The sequence below is a fragment of the Enoplosus armatus genome, chromosome 13 (assembly GCF_043641665.1).
Source record: "Enoplosus armatus isolate fEnoArm2 chromosome 13, fEnoArm2.hap1, whole genome shotgun sequence".
NCBI lineage: Eukaryota > Metazoa > Chordata > Actinopteri > Centrarchiformes > Enoplosidae > Enoplosus > Enoplosus armatus.
In genome coordinates, this window is record NC_092192.1 from 11,734,844 (window position 1) to 11,753,924 (window position 19,081).

The following is a 19,081-nucleotide window of genomic DNA, read 5'->3' on the forward strand; positions in this document are numbered from 1 at the left end:
GGAGTTGGAAAACAGCCAAGAATTAGTCAAGTCATTGACCTCCTCACAGCTTCGGCAGCTTGTGTCCTGCAGTCACCAGATGTTCTCTCTGAAATGCAGGAGATCCTGAAGAGCTTGGTGGCTGCTCCGGTTGATGGCGGAGACTTGGGACAGGAGTCTGGGCCGACGCCCTATCACCCGGACCCTGCCCTGAAGACGCACCCCATGCTGCCCATGCAGTTCCACTCCTTCGACAGGTGAGTCCCGCTCACTGTTTGACCTACAACAGACAGAGATGTCAGAGTCAGTACAGCCTGACACATCCATCAATGGATTGATTTTTCCAGCCAATACTGATCTTTTGTAAACGCTTACTAGTATACTGCTATTTGTCAAATTGCTGTACAACACTTTTGGAAAAACAATGGACACATAAGTCAATCAGTTGATTAGTATTTAGAAATTGACTCTCTCCTTTGAACAAAGCTTGTTAGATGGTAGCATACATAATGTGCTTTACTCACCAGCAGTTACATTGATTTGTTTCTTTTTTTGTAATGAAACTCTCCAATAATGCACAGAAAAGACACATAAAAATGCGAATTCAGCACAATGGCTTGTTAGTAGTTTGTGAGTATCTGAGTATCTCATTCAGATTGAGAATTCAATATAAAAACAAAATAACAATAATTTGTTTTTTGTAGCAGTGACACCATGATAATAAAACATGACTGAGATGCTGTTGATTGAATTTTTTCTTCCCATTTTTGACATCGATATTAGACTCTGTCAGACAACCATAGGGATAGAGATACTGCTGCTGAATAATAAAGTTGTTGGACATGACAGGACATAAACAAAGTCTGCACGCAGGTTCAAATTGTCCTCTCTGATAACATATAGACTCTCCACTGAGAGATGACCTGCCTATATCTGCTGTGCATCACTTAGTCTCCTTGATCCTGCTCCATGGCAGTGCTTGAGAGCTAAGTTATTGATTGAAGGCCTTGTGCATAATAGATCATGGATGGCTCTATATCCATCTCCAAGATGCCCACTGATACATCTGATCCATCAGAACATATGAATAAATGGCAAATACATAGTTACTAACAGTATTTTAGTAGTGTTTTCTTTTAATAAATATACTCTCTGATGTTGTTGTGCTGAAGCTCCCAATAGTGCCCAAGTCCCAAAACATCCTTCAAGCTCCCCGATGTTGTCAACTGTCAAAAACTGTTTAAAGTGGTAAAAACAATTTTTATTGGAAAACAAACGCCAATTTCATTTTATAGGGTTGGGATTAAAATCCCAAAACTGGCTTCAGAAGGTTAAACAACTCTGTAACACTTTAGTTGCTCTCTGTAATGTTAGAGTGGCATAAACCAACAGACTCGCACATCCGATGCTGTCATCTCGGTGACTGAAGCCTACTGTACGTTCATCCTCACAGATGTTCTCACACACTGCGGGCACTGACCGACACACAGAGCTAAGACATCACTGAGGAGCACTTGATAAAGAATATTCTGTGTACAGGTTTGTCTGATGCCTTTGTGTCTCATCTCTTACAGGAGTGTTGTGGTTCCAGTTAAAAAGCCGCCGCCTGGCAGCCTGTCAGTCAACACGGTGGGCACGCCCACCACTAGCGGAGCAGCCACTGCGGGCAGCACACCCAACATTTTTGCAGCTGCGACAGCAACACCCAAGAGCATGATCAACACTACAGGTGAGAGATAACACACACAGATATGGTGCACTTATAAATACGTATCCTCTTCACACCTTTGTCTTTTTGGTGCCATTAATTAAATTCCTGAATCTATTTCTCTTTATATTTTTACCCACCTACACGGTTGCACTGCATCTATTTAGTGTGCATTCAAGAAGAGGCAGCAGACAGACACCCACAGTATGACGAAGGTGTTCAGCAATTCAAAGGCTGTGCGATGAAGCAGGGCTGAAGTTCTTCTCCTTTTACAAAAACTCTTTCATGCTTCACTCTGGTGTCCTTTGACAGCCAGAACAAACTAGAATTGAAGAAACAAACTGGACCAATAGCACCAGCGGTTCCTTTCATGATTAGTTTTAGCCTATTTCAAGGGCAGGATCCAGATCAATGGAGCTGCAGACGACTCAGCGAGTGTGAGATATCTCGGCCATTAACAAGAAAGTTAATTTGGTGAACTCTCTCTATGCCGGGCCGTGTACCTCTCACACAGCTCACCTTTGATGCAAGAAAAAAACAGACAGAAGTGAAAAGCGTGTGTTAGATATTATTTGACCCAGTTTTGTATTAAATAAGAATATATCAAGGATCAAATACACATCAGCTGACATGCAGATCAGTGCTGTTTCTGCATCATACTCAGGAGATCCATTGTACTGTATTGATTTGTATTCAAGGCCAGGTCAGACATATTGTACTGTATCATACATGCATAATGGAAAAGAAAGGGATTTGTTCCCTGGAATGGATTCTGTATATTGATTGCAAAGCTATTTTCACAAACGGGGGCCATTACCAGAAGACAAGCAGCAGCATGTCTGGTGAAACACTTTCCAAATTGAATTTTGCCTCAGCTGATCGGGACATTAATACATAGATTTTCCTATTATTGCCCTGCGTGATAATCCTGGTCACGCTTGATTCATGTTACTGTAATGCCTGTCTTATTTTTCATCACTCTCCCTCCTCTCTGTGCACTCCAGGTGCCACGGACTCTGCCTCCTCTTCCTCCTCCTCTTCTTCGTCGTTTGTCAATGGCGCGACAAGTAAGAATCTGCCGGCGGTGCAGACGGTAGCACCCATGCCAGAAGACACTATGGAGAATATGAGGTCAGAGCTCTCAACATCACCGAGCTTCTTTATCGCTTCAGCCATTCACTTTCCTCCCGCTCTTTCTTTTTTTCCTTCCTTTTGGCTTTTGTTTTTACGTTGATTCGTCTGTTTTCTTGGGTGCTTTTTCCACTTCATTCTTGTCCCTCTTTCACTTCACACTTAGGTCTTCATCCTTCCCAAAGAACTCCCACTAGCAGTTCACTTTCACAGTCATTACTGATATTATACAGTAGGGTTAGATAAGTTTTGTCTGGAATTAGAAACAACTGGGGTGCACCCACATGCTTCTTGAGGCCTAGGTAACAATATATATTAGCCATTGTCATTTTTTAATAATGTCAGGAGGAATGTAGATGCACTAAATGTTCTGACATGTTAAAATAATTAGCCAAAAGAGAAAACTTCAATTGCTAATTTGACAGTTATACTGGGTGACAAATGACTAGAAATCAAAAGTCACAAAAATGCCAGTTATTTCCTATAAAAAGGATATATTTGCTTATTAAAGCTGATATCAAGTAATAATAATAGTCTTCTGAAAGCTAGTAAAACGACTTTACCTGTGTTAACTCACATGCACATGTTTTATGCTCACCTGCACGCATACCGCCCACACATCTCACTCAGTCTACACTATGGTGCTCTTCATCCCTGACATGGCAACTGTGTTTTAATGTCACAATTATTAATATACTAGTCTGAAATTATCAACAGTCCTAATGGATTTCAGAGTGCTTACTCGAAAACATGTAAATAAAATTGTCATAAAAACATAAATCTGTGTTTTAGTTGTGTTTCCATACTCTGTGTAGGCATGTGACACTCACTAATAAAATATCTGCGATATGAGACTGTTAATAATTAGGAAATAGCATTACAATAAGAAATAATATCTAATTCCTTTGAGCATTGTAGCAGTTTGTACTGTAACATTTCTGTCAATGTACTCTCTCCTTAGACATGTTAGACAGTTTGTTATGATATGTGCAGATACGTGTGCACACGCATGTGAGTGGGTGTGTGCGTGCGTGTGCATGTGTTTCTTAATCAGTGTGCATGTCTGTTGCTGTGTGTGTGTGTGTGTGTGTGTGTGTGTGTGTGTGTGTGTGTGGTTTGTATTGCAGTGCCTATTGTGAGGTGGCGCAGTGTGCGCTGCGCAGCGGTCAGACGCCCCCTGAGCTCAAGTCTTTTAGCTCTCTGGCAGGCTTCCAGGCAGCTCCCCGAGATGCAGGACAGTGTTTTAGGCAAGGAGATACTCGTCCTGTCCCCATAAACCCCCCCCCACCCTTCCCCCTTCCCCCCTCTGCCCCACCTCCACCACACACCCTCTGCTACGCCCAGCCACTACTAATTGTTCCCAGAATGCCGTGGGAGAAAGGACAGACATCTTTGCTAACAGCTTCAACAGTTAGCATCACTTTTGTTTTAGGCCAGCAGCTCATATTTTTACATTTGCAGTCATTTCTGGCATGGCCGCCTTCTCACACTAACCCCAAACTCAAGATCAGACCTGAGTCAAACTGTCTTTGCAAATAACATGTAGCAACAGTTTGCTTAAACCCACTCAAATGCTTGTTTTAATCTCCTCTGTACACTTTGCAAATGTCACTCATCTGGTACTCTGAACAGGTTAAAACAAAATTGAGATTTGTAAACACTAGTGGCCCAGGTCTGAGTCAGAAATCACATGCTTATAAGGCCAAGAAAATGCACTTCACTGCCATCATGGCTCCATAGTTTAGTCTGCTTTGCTGAACTCTTCCTGCCTTCCATTTCTAGTATAGAAAAGTATTTTACTCTGCACGTGTTCTACACCTGTTCACACACAAAGGCACTAATATAAAGATGTGTAGCATTTACAAGACAAGTCAAGATGCAATATATACTTTCCGGTGCAGTTTAAAATAAGGAGGTTTTTGGCAGGTTTAGCTTTTATTGCACTTCCAGCTTCACTCATCCCACAATGCTAAGTTGATTAGCTCAACACTTAAAACTGGAGTACCATCAACCTTTCCTTACCAATACTAACCCAGGCATAGTGCTTCTATACCAAACCATCATTACATCTTTGATTCTGTCAGTCTTGTGTGTCCATTTCAGACATTTTTCTGTTTCTTTCTCCTCATCGTCTCTCAGCTTGCCTTTCCCTGTCTCCTCTCAGGTGTGATTTGCTCTGTGCTTTCCTCTCCTGCCTTCTTCTCACCTATCTCTGCTCATTACCTCCTCGCATGTTTTCTCACCTACTGTATATCCCCCGAGTTTTTCCCCACATGCTCCTCTGCCCTCATCTGCATGTTGCTTATTTTATCTTCACTCCCATTCTCTTCATCACTCTCTCTCACTTATCTCCGCCACAGTATCACCACCAAGCTGGAGCGTGCTCTGGAGAAGGTGGCCCCCCTGCTGAGGGAGATTTTTGTGGACTTTGCCCCCTTCCTGTCCAGGACGCTGCTGGGTAGCCATGGGCAGGAACTGCTCATAGAAGGTACAGGTGCTGTACACGGCTCCTTTTTCTCTAACTGGCGTCTCTCTGTGGAGTCTCCCCATTCACTGTCCCTCACCGCGATGTTTGTGTGTGAGAACGACTGAGAGAAACAGAAATGAGCGAGTGAACGAGAGGATGTGTGACTGCGTGAGAGGTTGAGAGTCACTGAGTGAGTGGGTGAGTGTCTTTGAGCTGGCTGCTTCACTCATTCGTCAAGCAGGTATGAAGTCAGTATTTTGCACAATTTTCAAACAGCTAGCTAGATATTGTCGACATTTTTAGACCAGATTATGTATCAGTTTTAGCATTAATGCTACTGCTATTATAGATCGTGCTAAATGTGATGCGTTCCTCCCTCTGCCCACCTGCTTCCTGGCGTCCTGTTTTCGTGATCCACTGTCTCAATGTTGATCTCTCCCTCTCCTCACTTCCTGCCCCCCCCCCTCCTCCTCCTCCTCCTCCTCCTCCTCCTCCTCCCTCCTTCCTCATCTTTCTCTCTGCTGTTTGTTCCTGTCTTCTCTGTGGCATGCTTTTTTTATAAACTTGACTACGATGACTGTATACAATAGCAGAAACCACTGACACTACAGTGTCTTCTTTGATGATATTTTTGTGTCTGGCAGCAGTGTGTGTGTGTGTGTGTGTGTGTGTGTGTGTGTGTGTGTGTGTGTGTGTGTGTGTGTGTGTGCGCCATAGAGAAAGAAAGAGAGGCTCCTGACTGTGCTGTATGTCTCTGTGCTGCAGGTCTGGTGTGTATGAAGTCTAGCACGTCTGTGGTGGAGCTCGTAATGCTGCTCTGTTCTCAGGTTGGTAACTCCTCACCTCTCCTCTCTGTCTCTCTATTTACTGTCCTCATACATATGGTCCATTTTTGAAGAAGTTGTCCCGTTTCTGTCTCATTCTGAAAGTATTTTTGTTTTCCGGTTACACACTGTCGAGTTATTGATCTGCCCTGTGAGGCAGGGTTGACTATGTAATGAGCGCATTGCAGATGTAACATAATATTAACTTATATGCATCATCACACCGTAGTTTTCCCTCTTCAATATCAAGGCCTCAAAAACAATTTTCCATGTCAGTCACATGCACATAAACTTTTCTTGTGCTGGATTTTACTTTTAGGAACTAAATTAAATCAGAAAGGCATCACAGCTTAATTCATTTAGTATGTTATTGGGGTTATTTATCTAAGTCACATTCTAAGCCACTATCTCTATTTTCCTGAATAATACACAAAAGACAGAGTGACAACAGAGAGGCACTTACCTCTACAGAGCTTCCCCCGATGGCGTAGGTGACCAATGTCGCTTTTCTTTTATATTATGAAGTTTGTCTCCCAATTATTCTCTCTTTTGTTGGATTCTGGCTGCCTGTAAGAGCTCTTGTCCTTGGGGGAGCCCCTCATTTCTTTCCTCTTGCTCTTATTTTTCTTCAATTTCTACTGCTGTGGTCTCTGCTTTCTTCTCTCCTTTTTCCTGCTTCATCTTCAACCATACCATCAGATACCTCCGCTTCTCTGGTCCGTTTTAACTCAGTGATCCAGTGGCAACTGCTTTCATCTTGTACCACTCTCCACACTGCCCTTTCCTCTCACCACTCCTTCTCCTTTCCCTCCCCTCCACTTTCCCAGCTGGCTGCTCGTCAGCATGTATAGTATTACCCGTGGCTCCGGCCTTGTCTGCCATTAGAGGCTCGGGAGAGCGAACCCTAGCCCAGATATTGATCCTCTGGATGGGGGGATGTAACAGGAGATGCTCCCTCGTGTCCTCAACAGCCTTAAGAGCTAATGGAGCTCTGATAGTTTGAGGCTTTCAGCAACACTCCTATCATGCTCAGAAGTCCCCACTCTCATATGCACAAACACATGAAACTCACGTGCTTTTAGACCATTTTCATCAACACTTAGAAAGCTCTCAACATGTTTCTTCATCCTTTATTTTGAGCAGTTTGGTGCCTTTACATATGTGATGGCAAATGATGAAACTGCATATTTCATATTGTATAAAGCTATTTTCATCTGTATATTCACTTAGCTCTTCCAACCAGGGTTGGATGATGTGACAGTATATACAGTGAAACCATAAAAATGTGTGAGGGATTTTACTATACCATGTATACAGACATAGCTCTGGTAACCACACACAATGTACATCAGGCCACTGTGGACAATGTTGCAAATTGATAAGCAGCACTGCTTTATGGCAATATTGAATTTACAGGATTTCTGTGAGTGAGTAGTACCTTGATTCTTTTATGTATTTGATTCACAAGATTACCCAAAAACAGAAACATAAAATATGGTTATTTTATCTCTAAATAAGTTGTCAATTACATTTTCAGAAAATCTATATAAAATGATGTATACAGTGATTGGTTTAATCCATATCGGACACTACCAACCATATTGATTTTCATGTATGCTCTTGTCTTAGGAGTGGCAAAACTCCATACAGAAGAACGCCGGACTGGCCTTCATTGAGCTCATCAATGAGGGAAGGTAATCCATCACAAGGACTGATGATCACCCCACATAATACCCTGTGATCCACACATTAGCACCAACACTGTTATTAGTGCTTAACAACTAATGGCTATGATAGAGCCCTAATGAGATGAGAACCTTGCCAGGATAAGTGCATGGTGCCATGTGTGTTCAGTACGAAGTGGAATCATTAAAGTGCAATTAAGTTTACAGTTGATTTGTGCTGGTCTATTTTCAGTGCCTGTAAGCTTGTTTATTTTCACTCCAAGCTGTTTATTGGGGTATTGGTACAAACCTTACACATACATTCATGGGCCAGTCTTGTTGATATCATTTAGTAAAGGCTGCCATATTGAGGAAACTTGCTTACATTCCCTCTCATGGAGAATCGGATGTTTTCTAAATAGAGGTGTTGCTAATGCCTGTAATTTATGTCACGCTCTCTCACTTCCCCATGTTTCTCACTCCTTCACCAGACTTCTGTGCCATGCCATGAAGGACCATATTGTGCGTGTTGCCAATGAAGCAGAGTTCATCCTGAACAGACAGAGGGCAGAGGATGTACACAAACACGCTGAATTTGAGGTAAATGCACCACCTCTGTTTGTCGTGATATGTGACGGCTGCAGGTAAAAAGCCACGTGATGATCAGTGTACAGTGTACTGATTGGCCCCAACAAATACCTGGATTTATTTGTAAATTATTACCTTTAATTAGGTTTGATTTTATGTTCTCATGCATCCATAAGTGTTTCAGGAGGACACTGTTCAATTTTAAGTGGCTTTATATTCATCTGAAGGCTTCATTGTTTTTAACAACAACTCAACAAACAAACATACTGTACAGCAACTCATCACCACGGTGACAGTAACGCTCTCCTGTTTCTGTCCTCCCACTCTCCTCCAGTCCAACTGTGCCCAGTACGCTGCAGACCGGAGAGAGGAGGAGAAAATGTGCGATCACCTCATCAGTGCCGCCAAGCACAGAGATCATGTGACCGCTAACCAGCTGAAACAGAAGATCCTCAACATCCTGACCAATAAGCACGGAGCGTGGGGGACAATGTCACAGAGGTGAGCGGAAGACATGAGGAGCTGCGTATCAAATTATACTCCGGGACACTTTTAGATTGGCGTTACACAGGACGTCATTTGAAAGGAGACATTACACAGGTTGAGTGCTCACAGGGAAAGCCTCTTACGTATGATGATAAAATGATTTCAGTATGTGTTGTGATTATTAAGTCAGCGCCAGCCTCCATGTTTGGTCCACTATAACACATTACCACTGTATATTATTGCTTTTATTTGTGTAATGGTGGTGCTGTACATCAATTATGCCATCAATTTATTATACCAGTAGAGTATCATCAGCTTCATATCACAGACTCAGAAAGTTTTCATAGTGTGGATATAATCAGTTCAAAAATATAGAATAAAAACCAACTAGAAATGTAATGGTCTGTGAAACAACAACCATGTCTTATTTAACATAAATGATTATATAGCACACGCAGGCAGCTGAATCCCAACACCATAGCTGCGTGAGACTGATGTCCATCTTTGGCACACTCACATACACACATTAAATCAATGATTGCTTGTTATCCAGATCTGCCTCCAGGCTGGCAGTTACTCTGAGGACTTGTGATTTAATTTGAGGACACATGACACGGAACATCTGAAGCCTGTCTTCCTCATGTCACTGTTGATGAAGTAAAATGTATACCACAGCGTGCATGCTGTGAATAAACACCTTTTGCACTCCGATGAAAATTTAATCAAAAGTTAAATTGCATCTGAAGTGTTCTGACACCGATAATATATTTAACGTTTGTTCACATTAGCATAATGCTTATTGAAACTGTAACTTCAGCTTCAACTCTAACTTTAACTTTATTATCCCTCAAGGAAAAGTCCCAAAATGCACACCTTGCTTGCCTCCCACCACTGAAATGACTCATCTTTGCTCCTCCTCTTCTATGTCTTCAGTCAATTACATGACTTCTGGCGTCTGGACTACTGGGAGGACGACCTGAGGAGGAGACGGAGATTTGTGCGAAATGCCTTTGGATCCACTCACGCCGACATGCCTCTCAAAGCTCTGGAGGAGTACGGTCAGTGATTTGTACTAATGTAAACGTGTTGCACTAGGTCAGTACCTGCCTTTTTGCATGCTCACAACCCTCACTTAAAAACACACTCAAACAGGTACAGAAGAGGAGGAGGAGGGGCTCAAGTCGAAGAAGAATTTCCGCAGCCAATCAGTGGTCACCCAGAACCCAGAGGCGGAGTTAATGCTGGAGGGAGACGACGACGCTGTCAGCCTGCTGCAGGAAAAAGAGATTGATAACCTTGCTGGTATGATGCACACACATAAAGACACACGCACATACTATGCTACGATGCGTCTGAGCAGTAAACTGTCTGTGACTCTTGTTTTTAGTACGTTTCCGTCCAAGACTTATAACCTCCAAAGGCAAGTTGGACATTTGAAAGTTTTGCAGCTCCACTAACCACCCGGCTGATTTATCCGACTGAAGAAGATTAAGTCATAATCTACTAAAAACTGATGCAAACCAGACCTCATTTAATCTAGTGGTTCCTCTCTGATTTACACACCTGATGGGTTGTTTACTATCGTAGGCGAAGTAGAAGACGCAAATAAATGATCAATCTTAACTAACATGAAATTACTCTATTACAGTATGTGTGCCATTTAATTATCTGTTGTGTGTGATGATTATGTATTGCTATTGTGTATCATGAGCCTGTCCGTGCTATGAATACCTAAAATACCTGAGTAAAACATTTGTGCCCCCCAGGCCCTGTGGTTCTGAGTACTCCAGCTCAGTTGGTTGCTCCGGTGGTGGTGGCTCGAGGCACTCTGTCCATCACTACGACTGAGATCTACTTTGAGGTGGATGAAGAGGATCCCACATTCAAGAACACTGATGCTCAAGTAAGGGCAAGCAGTCTTTCTATGTCATTGTTCAGTGCAGGGAAAGGGACAAAAGATTTAGACTACATTCTCTCAGAGATGGGACGGATAACTTGACAATTGTTTACATTTTTCCTGCTTTTCACTTATTGATCCAAATAGTTTGAGGTCAACAATGCCCATCCTCAACAGGTTCTGGCCTATTCAGAGGGTCTGCACGGCAAGTGGATGTTCAGTGAGATACGAGCCGTGTTCTCCAGACGCTACCTGCTGCAAAACACCGGACTAGAGGTCTTCATGGCCAACAGAAGTAAGTCTGCAGATTTCTTATTACTGTTTGCCATCAATATGGCCAACTTGCCAGGCATATAAATACGTAATGGGTGGCAGGGCAGGGTAGCAAAAATACCACTTATGCAAGCAGTGTATCTTTTTTCTACTTTAAGTTCAGCTGCAGTCACCCATACTAATGTCAGCACTATACAGAGACTACAGACGTATTTGCTATTTGGTACCAGTTCAACATTAATTGTCATGGTGAGTGATGTCTTGTCTCTTCCTCTCTCCAGCGTCTGTGATGTTTAACTTCCCTGACCAGGCCACAGTCAAAAGGGTGGTCTACAGTCTCCCACGGGTGGGGGTAGGAACGAGTTACGGCCTGCCACAGGCCAGGTAGGTGCAGGTTATTGTCAGCCGGTCCACCACTGATCTGGGTTAGGGGCATTTTTTCCTGGTGTAGGAAATCTACTTTAGTGTGCGTGTGTGTGTGTGTGTGTGTCCCAGGCGGATTTCCTTGGCCACCCCTCGTCAGCTCTTCAAGTCGTCCAACATGACTCAGCGCTGGCAGAGGAGAGAGATCTCTAACTTTGAGTACCTCATGTTCCTCAACACCATTGCAGGTAAAGTATTCAATCATATTTCATGAGCTCTCATTCTGCTAAGTCTGTTCTTGTTATTAGTCTCTAAATAATATATGAACCAGTTAATGGTCACACAACCCAGTCTAATGTGCTCTTCTTTGTTCTCAGACATTTTCTAACTTATTTGTTGTGAAGATGTCACTAATGTGACCTTGTGCTGTGTTGTTCAAAAATTACGGCACAGAAATTTTAGACTCACCTTGCTTGTATTTCTCTCCATGTGCACAAATGAAGAAGCCAATGTATAAAATACTTGATTGAAGAGACCAGATAAAGAATAAGATAAACCTTTGTCAGCTACAGTTCCAGCTCAGCTGCAGTTTGCATGATAACAGTCACCAGTTTGTCCTGTAAATAAAATACATATCCAGAAATATATGAATAAATGCAGCTGCAATGACACGTATGTGTAATAAAAATGCAGAATGAATTTTAAATGCACATCTAGATAAATGGCAGCCAGTGAAAATGTGTTTAATCGCCTTTACATATGCTGGCATGTAGCAGTTTGTCAACAACAGCTTGTGCTTTTATGTCTCTGTCTGTTGAAATGTTTACTTTATTTATCCCCCTGGGGAAATTCATCTTTATAGACTATGGGACCATCTCCTGGCAACTAATAATCTTGTATCCATACCTTCACTTTGACACTTTTTCCTCTCCCGTCCATCTTTTGTCCCTGCAGGGAGGACCTATAATGATTTGAACCAGTACCCTATCTTCCCCTGGGTCTTGACCAACTATGATTCAGAGGAGCTTGATCTCACACTACCTGGCAACTTCAGAGACCTCTCCAAGGTGAGAGCACTCAGACACACAACACCTTCCAATGAAGCGCATGTGTGCTACTATGAAGGTGCTATAAACCCAAATGAATGGTAAAATACAGGTCAAGCTGTCCCACTCATATACTGTACCAAGGCTTCGCAGGAACCTCTCCTTGTTTATCAGTTAGAATAGGAACAAAACAAATTCACATAATATCAGTGAGGATGTAAGCATTGGCTGTTAGATGAAGTGCGCTTTGAAAGGAAAAGTGTATGTATGTTTTCTCTTGTAGTCGTTGACTTAAGGCAATTATTTCTCTCCGGTTTCTTCCAGCCAATCGGTGCACTGAATCCCAAGCGAGCAGCGTTTTATGCAGAACGCTACGAGACATGGGACGACGACGGCACGCCTCCTCACCACTACACAACCCTATACTCCACTGCTCATTCAACACTGATGTGGATGCTCAGAATAGTAAGTACTATTGAGTACCTCACACACTTACAAACATTAACTTCAGCAGCCGCTTGAACACACGCAGGAGACCCAGGACTTCTTTGTAAGTTAATTTGTCTATTCTTGTCCCTACAGGAGCCCTTTACCACATTTTTCCTCAACGCTAACGACAACAAGTTTGACCATCCAGAAAGAGCCTTCTCTGGCGTCGGCTGCTCGTGGAGGAACTGCCAGAGGGACACGGCTGATGTCAAGGTAACTATTCCTGATGGGCTGAAGGAACGCCCTCCTGAAGTGACTTTGACTTTTGTTTTTGATCTTGTAAAGTCAATAATAAATTTAAGCAAGTAATAGTTTTGTTACAATAAACAATGTGTTTGTCGTGTCCATTAGGAGCTGATCCCAGAGTTCTACTACTTGCCTGAGATGTTCGTCAACAGTAATGAGTATGAGCTCGGGGTGCGTGATGATGGAGTAGGTGTGTGTGATGTGGAGCTTCCTGTCTGGGCCAAGAAACCCGAAGACTTTGTCCGCATTAACCGGATGGTGAGAGACACAGACAGTCTTCTCTAAAATCTAAAAAGCTAAAAATCCACTGGAGAGACACTGAACGTCTTCCTGTCTCTCTCTCTTTCTTCCTCTCTCTGCACCTGTCACTTCGACCAGGCGCTGGAGAGCGAGTTCGTGTCGTGCCAGCTTCACCAGTGGATTGATCTAATATTTGGCTACAAGCAGCGAGGGCCAGAGGCAGTCCGAGCTCTCAACGTGTTCGACTTCTTGTCCTACGAGGGAGCAGTCAACCTAGACAATCTAGATGCCGCGCAACGTGAGGTTGGTTTCCATGGCAACACATCGCTCTTGTTTGACTCACAGATTGATTATTGCTGCGCTGAAATCTCCCCCTCATGAGTTTCTCATGCTCTGATAGTGAGTGCTTTCTACAAGATGGTATGGCAGCATCAGATTGATGTAATGTTTCAAGCTCAGAGATAAACGGTCACTACATAATCACTCCTAAGGCAGAGAAAATTGTTTTTTCTCTCTAGGGAAGTACATACAGTACATGCATATAGTTCAGGAAGCATGCACAAAAGACAAACGTGCATATTTAGGGACAGTAAAGTAAAGGAAGTAAAGGGGACGGTATAGAGGGGCATATGTGGCTTTTTTAAATTTGTTTTATGTTTCTCAAAAGTGTGCAACCTTCCTCTCCCTCTCCCATGTTTATCTCATCTCCTTCCCTCCGACTGTAGGTGATTGAGGCCCAGATTCAGGCGTGCGGTCAGGTCCCCTCCCAGCTGCTGATTGAGCCACACCCCCCTCGCTCCTCCGCCATGCACCTGGTGAGAACACCTCAACAGCTTTAGCAAATTCTCTGCATATGCTAACAGAATTCTCTGCATATGCTTACAAAACTCGTGAGAAAAATACCAATATATTTGGCCTCAGCTGCCGACCTACTGAAATACAAAACAGAAATATGCATACTTATTCCTTATGTCAATGTTATTTTATTGAGAGGTTGTTATAGAGAAAGTGTTCACAGGAAGAGAGTTTTCTCAAGGTTGAAGCATACTGAACTGATCTTATTCTGAAGAATCCAGTGTATGGATTTTATTACATACAAGTATATGTAATGATGTTTTTTCAAAGTGAGTTTTTAGCCTCTCTGTCCTCCCTGCTACCCTTAGCCGCACGAGGCCTCAGTGTCTCCACATCCATTTCAACCCAAACCTGTCAGTCCTGAACCCCGATCAGCCAGTGCCTCCACCTCCTCTCCTTGGCCCAGAGCCACCCTCAGTGTGTGTACCTGCTCTGACCCTGTGCTCCCACTAATATACCTTTTCCCCTCCCTCCCTCTGTCCCATCTGTTCTGTCTCTCCCTCTACCTCCGTCTCCATTTCCCCTCCCTCTCTCCCCCGACCTTCCCTCCTCGCTCTGCCCTTCTCTCTTCCTCCTCTTCCTCTCTGTCCCTCTCTCTTTCTCTGTCTGTCTCACCAGTGTTTCCTTCCTCAGAGCCCTCTGATGTTTAAGGATCAGATGCAGCAGGACGTCATCATGGTGCTCAAGTTCCCCTCCAACTCCCCCGTCACTCACGTCGCCGCCAACACGCTCCCCCACCTCAGCATACCAGCAGCCGTCACTGTCACATGTAGCCGGCTGTTTGCCGTCAACCGCTGGCACAACACAGTTGGTGAGTGCGTGTGTTGCGAGGAACCCGTGTGTAGGATGTGTGTGTGCAGTTGGATACTGTCATTTTGAATTGTTGTCTATGTAGATACAAATGAAATGAGATTGCATCTACTGCGGTTTAGTTTTGATAACAAAATGAATCTAAACATGGAAATAATCCTCAGTTATACACATTTCTAAAGTTACACCACTATAAAGAATAGTGCATGACATCTATCTGTTATCTTAACAGTATACAGTATTGTTATTTTAGCTGTGTGTTTGTAGACACATTCTACTTAATATACTGTAACTAACAATAATAACTTTACACCACTGGCCTCGCCTGTTTGGAAGATAATGTGACGGGACTTTTGAGCGCCTTTCTTAAACTATACTACCACAATCCCTGATAATACAGTAACATACAAAGTTCATAATGGGGTTAGTTGTTTAGGTGATTTATCAAGGAAAAATGCCCAAACACGTGAAGATGTGTGAGATTTGCTGCTTTTGTCTTTTTACAAATGGAATAACTTTTTTTTAGATGAGTTGTCGTACAAAGACTTAGATTTAGATTTTATAGAATCAGAAATATTAATATAAATCAGATGATGAAAATATAATCAGCAGCTATGCAATTAAGACTAATTTATGGACACCTGTAATTCTTATCAACTCGGTGAGATGTTAGTTCATTTCAGGGGTACTTATTGAGCCCATATTAGTGTTTTATTTTGTCCCCACCCTGGCTGTTGACATAGCAGTATTTGTTAATTAAAGCCTCAATTAACCTCATTAATGACCTCATTAGTACAGCAGGCTGGGTGTAATTTATTGTGGTAATGTGATAATGGAGTTTCATGAGGCAGCTCAATAACTTATGTTATTGATTGCCACATCAGGCACTTATTTTTTTGACATTAGCCTGCATCAGAGCTTTCATCAGAGAGCACTTGAACAGGGGGATCATATGAGAGGTAAATACAAGATGTGTGTATGTATGTATGTGTGTGTATGTATGACTGTCTGTAATGTTTAACCCTTTAACCCTCCAGGCCTCCGTGGAGCTCCAGGGTACTCCCTAGAACAGGCTCATCATCTACCCATTGAGATGGACCCTCTCATAGGTCGGTGCACAAGAATCTCCACAGCAGATTTTTTTTATTGGTTATACATTTTTGGCACTACAGATAATACCGAACATGTGAACATGAATGTATTTACAACATGTGCAAGCGTAGAAGGATCTTAAATTACAGTGTCTACAACATTACTAGCAGTCAGTACGCAATTTTCAGCAGATAATGAGGGCAGCCAGGTCACTAGTGGGACTGAAGTCAATATATCACATGATACACTGGGGATATACTGCTGAGACACAGGCTGCAAAATGTGGGGGGGGTTGCCTGAAGTGTTGTCGACACACTGACCTGAGTGATGAACAATCAGGAATGTTAGGCTTCATTGGATAGCTTATTAACCATATTGCACTCATATGCCCTCATTAAGCTACTAACATGTCTGTGCTCCCATGTAGCAAACAACTCAGGCGTGAACAAGCGTCAGATCACTGACCTGGTGGACCAGAGCATCCAGATCAACACGCACTGTTTTGTGGTTACTGCCGACAACCGCTACATCCTGGTCTGCGGCTTCTGGGACAAGAGCTTCCGTGTTTACTCCACCGAAACTGGTAGGTTTTGCATTATTTATAAGACATGTTGAGCATCAAGTACAGTAGACTCTGAGCTGTCAGCTGTTTTTTTTAACTCTATAATAAAGCTGCAATTGATGAGTGATTCTGTCAGAGGTCCTACTCTAAATGTGGATCATGTAGATTCATGCATTTGCATTTATATTGATATTTTTGTTTTTGATTTGGAAAGTTCTTTTTACATATGCACCAGTACATTGCTGCCAGTCACAAACCTGCTTGTTTAACCAGTTTATTTTTATCCTGAAATTTAAGCAACCATGGCCTTCAACAGTATGAGTAGAGGGCACACACTGATTTAGTCGTCTTCCTCCTTCCTCTCCACAGGAAAGCTGACCCAGATAGTTTTTGGCCACTGGGATGTCGTGACGTGTCTGGCCAGGTCAGAGTCCTACATTGGAGGAGACTGCTACATCGTGTCAGGCTCCAGAGATGCCACTCTTCTTCTGTGGTACTGGAGTGGACGACACCACATTATTGGGGACAACCCTAACAACAGTGAGTGGTGACATGGTGGAAATAACATGTGTGAATGTCTGCCTGTCTCTGTGTGTCTCAGTGTGTACATGAGTGTGTTCCTTGTTCAGAAAAAACTACAGCTCCCACAGGAGTGAGAAGTTTCTAACCAGATATTCATGGAGATGTGTCTCTAACTTTGTTTTCCCCTCCAGGTGACTACCCTGCTCCCAGGGCAGTATTGACAGGACATGACCACGAGGTGGTGTGTGTGTCTGTCTGTGCAGAGCTGGGATTGGTAATCAGTGGAGCTAAAGGTTCGTGCTGTCTGTACCTAAGAGAGATTTTGATTTTACTTTTAGATTTATTAGATTACTTGTTTTCCACAAAGTTTGTTTTCTAAATTTGTTTTAAAGGTTTGGCTGATTTTATTTTTTACAGACAAATATATATAACTGACCTCACAACATTCTATCTTGCTATCTTGCTTTGGTCTTGTTCCTCAGAGGGTCCGTGCCTGGTGCATACCATCACAGGGGACCTGCTTAGGGCCCTGGAGGGGCCAGAGCTGTGCCAGCGGCCCCGTCTCATCTCAGTGTCCAGCGAGGGCCACTGCATCATCTACTATGAGAGAGGCCGCTTCTGCAACTTCAGCATAAATGGAAAACTGCTGGCACAAATGGAGGTCAACGATTCCACACGGGTAAGGCTTTCAGAGTTAATACTGTTTATGTAAACACACCGTAATATTCTTTTTGGTGTGTATTTATGCATGAATACTGTCCTTATTTTTGCCCTTGAGCCTCTTTTAACCTCTCTCTGTCTCTCTCTCTCTCTCTCTCTCTCTCTCTCTCTCATTCTTCTTCTTCTTCTTCCTCTTCTTCTTCTTCTTCTTCTTCTTCTTCTTCTTCTTTCTCTTCTTCTTCTTCTTCTTCTTCTTCTTCTTCTTCTTCTTCTTCTTCCTCTTCTTCCTCTTCTCTCTCCAGGCAATCCTGTTGAGTAGCGACGGACAGAACTTGGTGACGGGAGGTGACAACGGGGTTGTGGAGGTGTGGCAGGCGTGCGACTTCAAACAGCTTTACATCTATCCAGGCTGTGACGCAGGCATCCGTGCCATGGACCTCTCACATGACCAGAGGTAAAACAGACACTCTGACAGATGTAGAGGAAGATGTAGACGGTGTGGCCGCTGTGTTTTCTTAAAGACTACTGTTGTTGTTGTGGAAACTGGGTCACCTCAAAGGGGACAGCAGAGAATACTGAATGATCCGTAATGGGGCAGTTATTTTACCCAAACCTCAGAGGGTATCCCAGTTCCAGGGAAATGTACAATAATAGATGCACTGCAACCCTAAAAAAATAAGTATATTATCGAGCATGTGTGTAGTTTGGTTTACAGATGTGGCTTTCTGCCCTCAGGACTCTGATCACTGGCATGGCGTCCGGCAGCATTGTGGCGTTCAACATAGACTTCAACCGCTGGCACTACGAACACCAGAACAGGTACTGAGGTGGACAGCGTGAGGAAGAGGAGGATGGAGAGAGGAGAGAAGAACAAGAGGGAGAGGAGGTGATCCATTCTGTTGTGTATCTGCAACGCGGGGAAACTACAGGTACCGAGTCGAAGGAATAACAAGTACCGGACCTTAGGCTCTGTTCCCTTGTGAAGTTTACTTGATTTGAGGATGCGGCAGCGCTGGTGGAAATAACTTCCTCTGTGCACACGTGTACGTACGAGCACGTGTGTAACCACAGACACATAATACCCCGAAGATACACACCAAAACCTGCTAATAAAATAGACAGACTGCAGAATGGGGAAAAGAGCAAGTCAAGCAGACCTTGTAGAGGTCGATCATACCC

General features: G+C 43.2%; 1 protein-coding gene across 4 annotated transcripts in view; it reads left to right on the top strand.

Annotated features, from left to right (window-relative positions):
* LOC139295653 (neurobeachin-like) overlaps positions 1-18,728 on the top strand; it is an 89,616-nt gene extending 70,888 nt beyond the window's left edge. For 2 of the 4 annotated variants that reach the window (XM_070917878.1, XM_070917879.1), the window contains 29 exons: positions 100-236; positions 1,554-1,708; positions 2,692-2,818; positions 3,946-4,065; positions 5,179-5,312; positions 6,051-6,112; positions 7,739-7,803; positions 8,265-8,373; positions 8,696-8,862; positions 9,781-9,905; positions 10,000-10,149; positions 10,614-10,750; positions 10,922-11,039; positions 11,299-11,401; positions 11,513-11,628; positions 12,335-12,447; positions 12,751-12,891; positions 13,009-13,128; positions 13,267-13,419; positions 13,540-13,704; positions 14,127-14,216; positions 14,875-15,067; positions 16,104-16,175; positions 16,586-16,741; positions 17,090-17,260; positions 17,434-17,535; positions 17,725-17,921; positions 18,205-18,356; positions 18,638-18,728. In XM_070917878.1, coding sequence (XP_070773979.1) covers positions 100-236; positions 1,554-1,708; positions 2,692-2,818; positions 3,946-4,065; positions 5,179-5,312; positions 6,051-6,112; positions 7,739-7,803; positions 8,265-8,373; positions 8,696-8,862; positions 9,781-9,905; positions 10,000-10,149; positions 10,614-10,750; positions 10,922-11,039; positions 11,299-11,401; positions 11,513-11,628; positions 12,335-12,447; positions 12,751-12,891; positions 13,009-13,128; positions 13,267-13,419; positions 13,540-13,704; positions 14,127-14,216; positions 14,875-15,067; positions 16,104-16,175; positions 16,586-16,741; positions 17,090-17,260; positions 17,434-17,535; positions 17,725-17,921; positions 18,205-18,356; positions 18,638-18,728 — 3,741 coding nt within the window. Of the gene's footprint in view, positions 1-99; positions 237-1,553; positions 1,709-2,691; positions 2,819-3,945; positions 4,066-5,178; positions 5,313-6,050; positions 6,113-7,738; positions 7,804-8,264; positions 8,374-8,695; positions 8,863-9,780; positions 9,906-9,999; positions 10,150-10,234; positions 10,268-10,613; positions 10,751-10,891; positions 11,040-11,298; positions 11,402-11,512; positions 11,629-12,334; positions 12,448-12,750; positions 12,892-13,008; positions 13,129-13,266; positions 13,420-13,539; positions 13,705-14,126; positions 14,217-14,874; positions 15,068-16,103; positions 16,176-16,585; positions 16,742-17,089; positions 17,261-17,433; positions 17,536-17,724; positions 17,922-18,204; positions 18,357-18,637 lie in introns of all 4 variants that reach the window. The other 2 variants (XM_070917874.1, XM_070917873.1) reach the window with 2 other exon arrangements.
* The last annotated feature ends 353 nt before the right edge of the window (positions 18,729-19,081 follow it).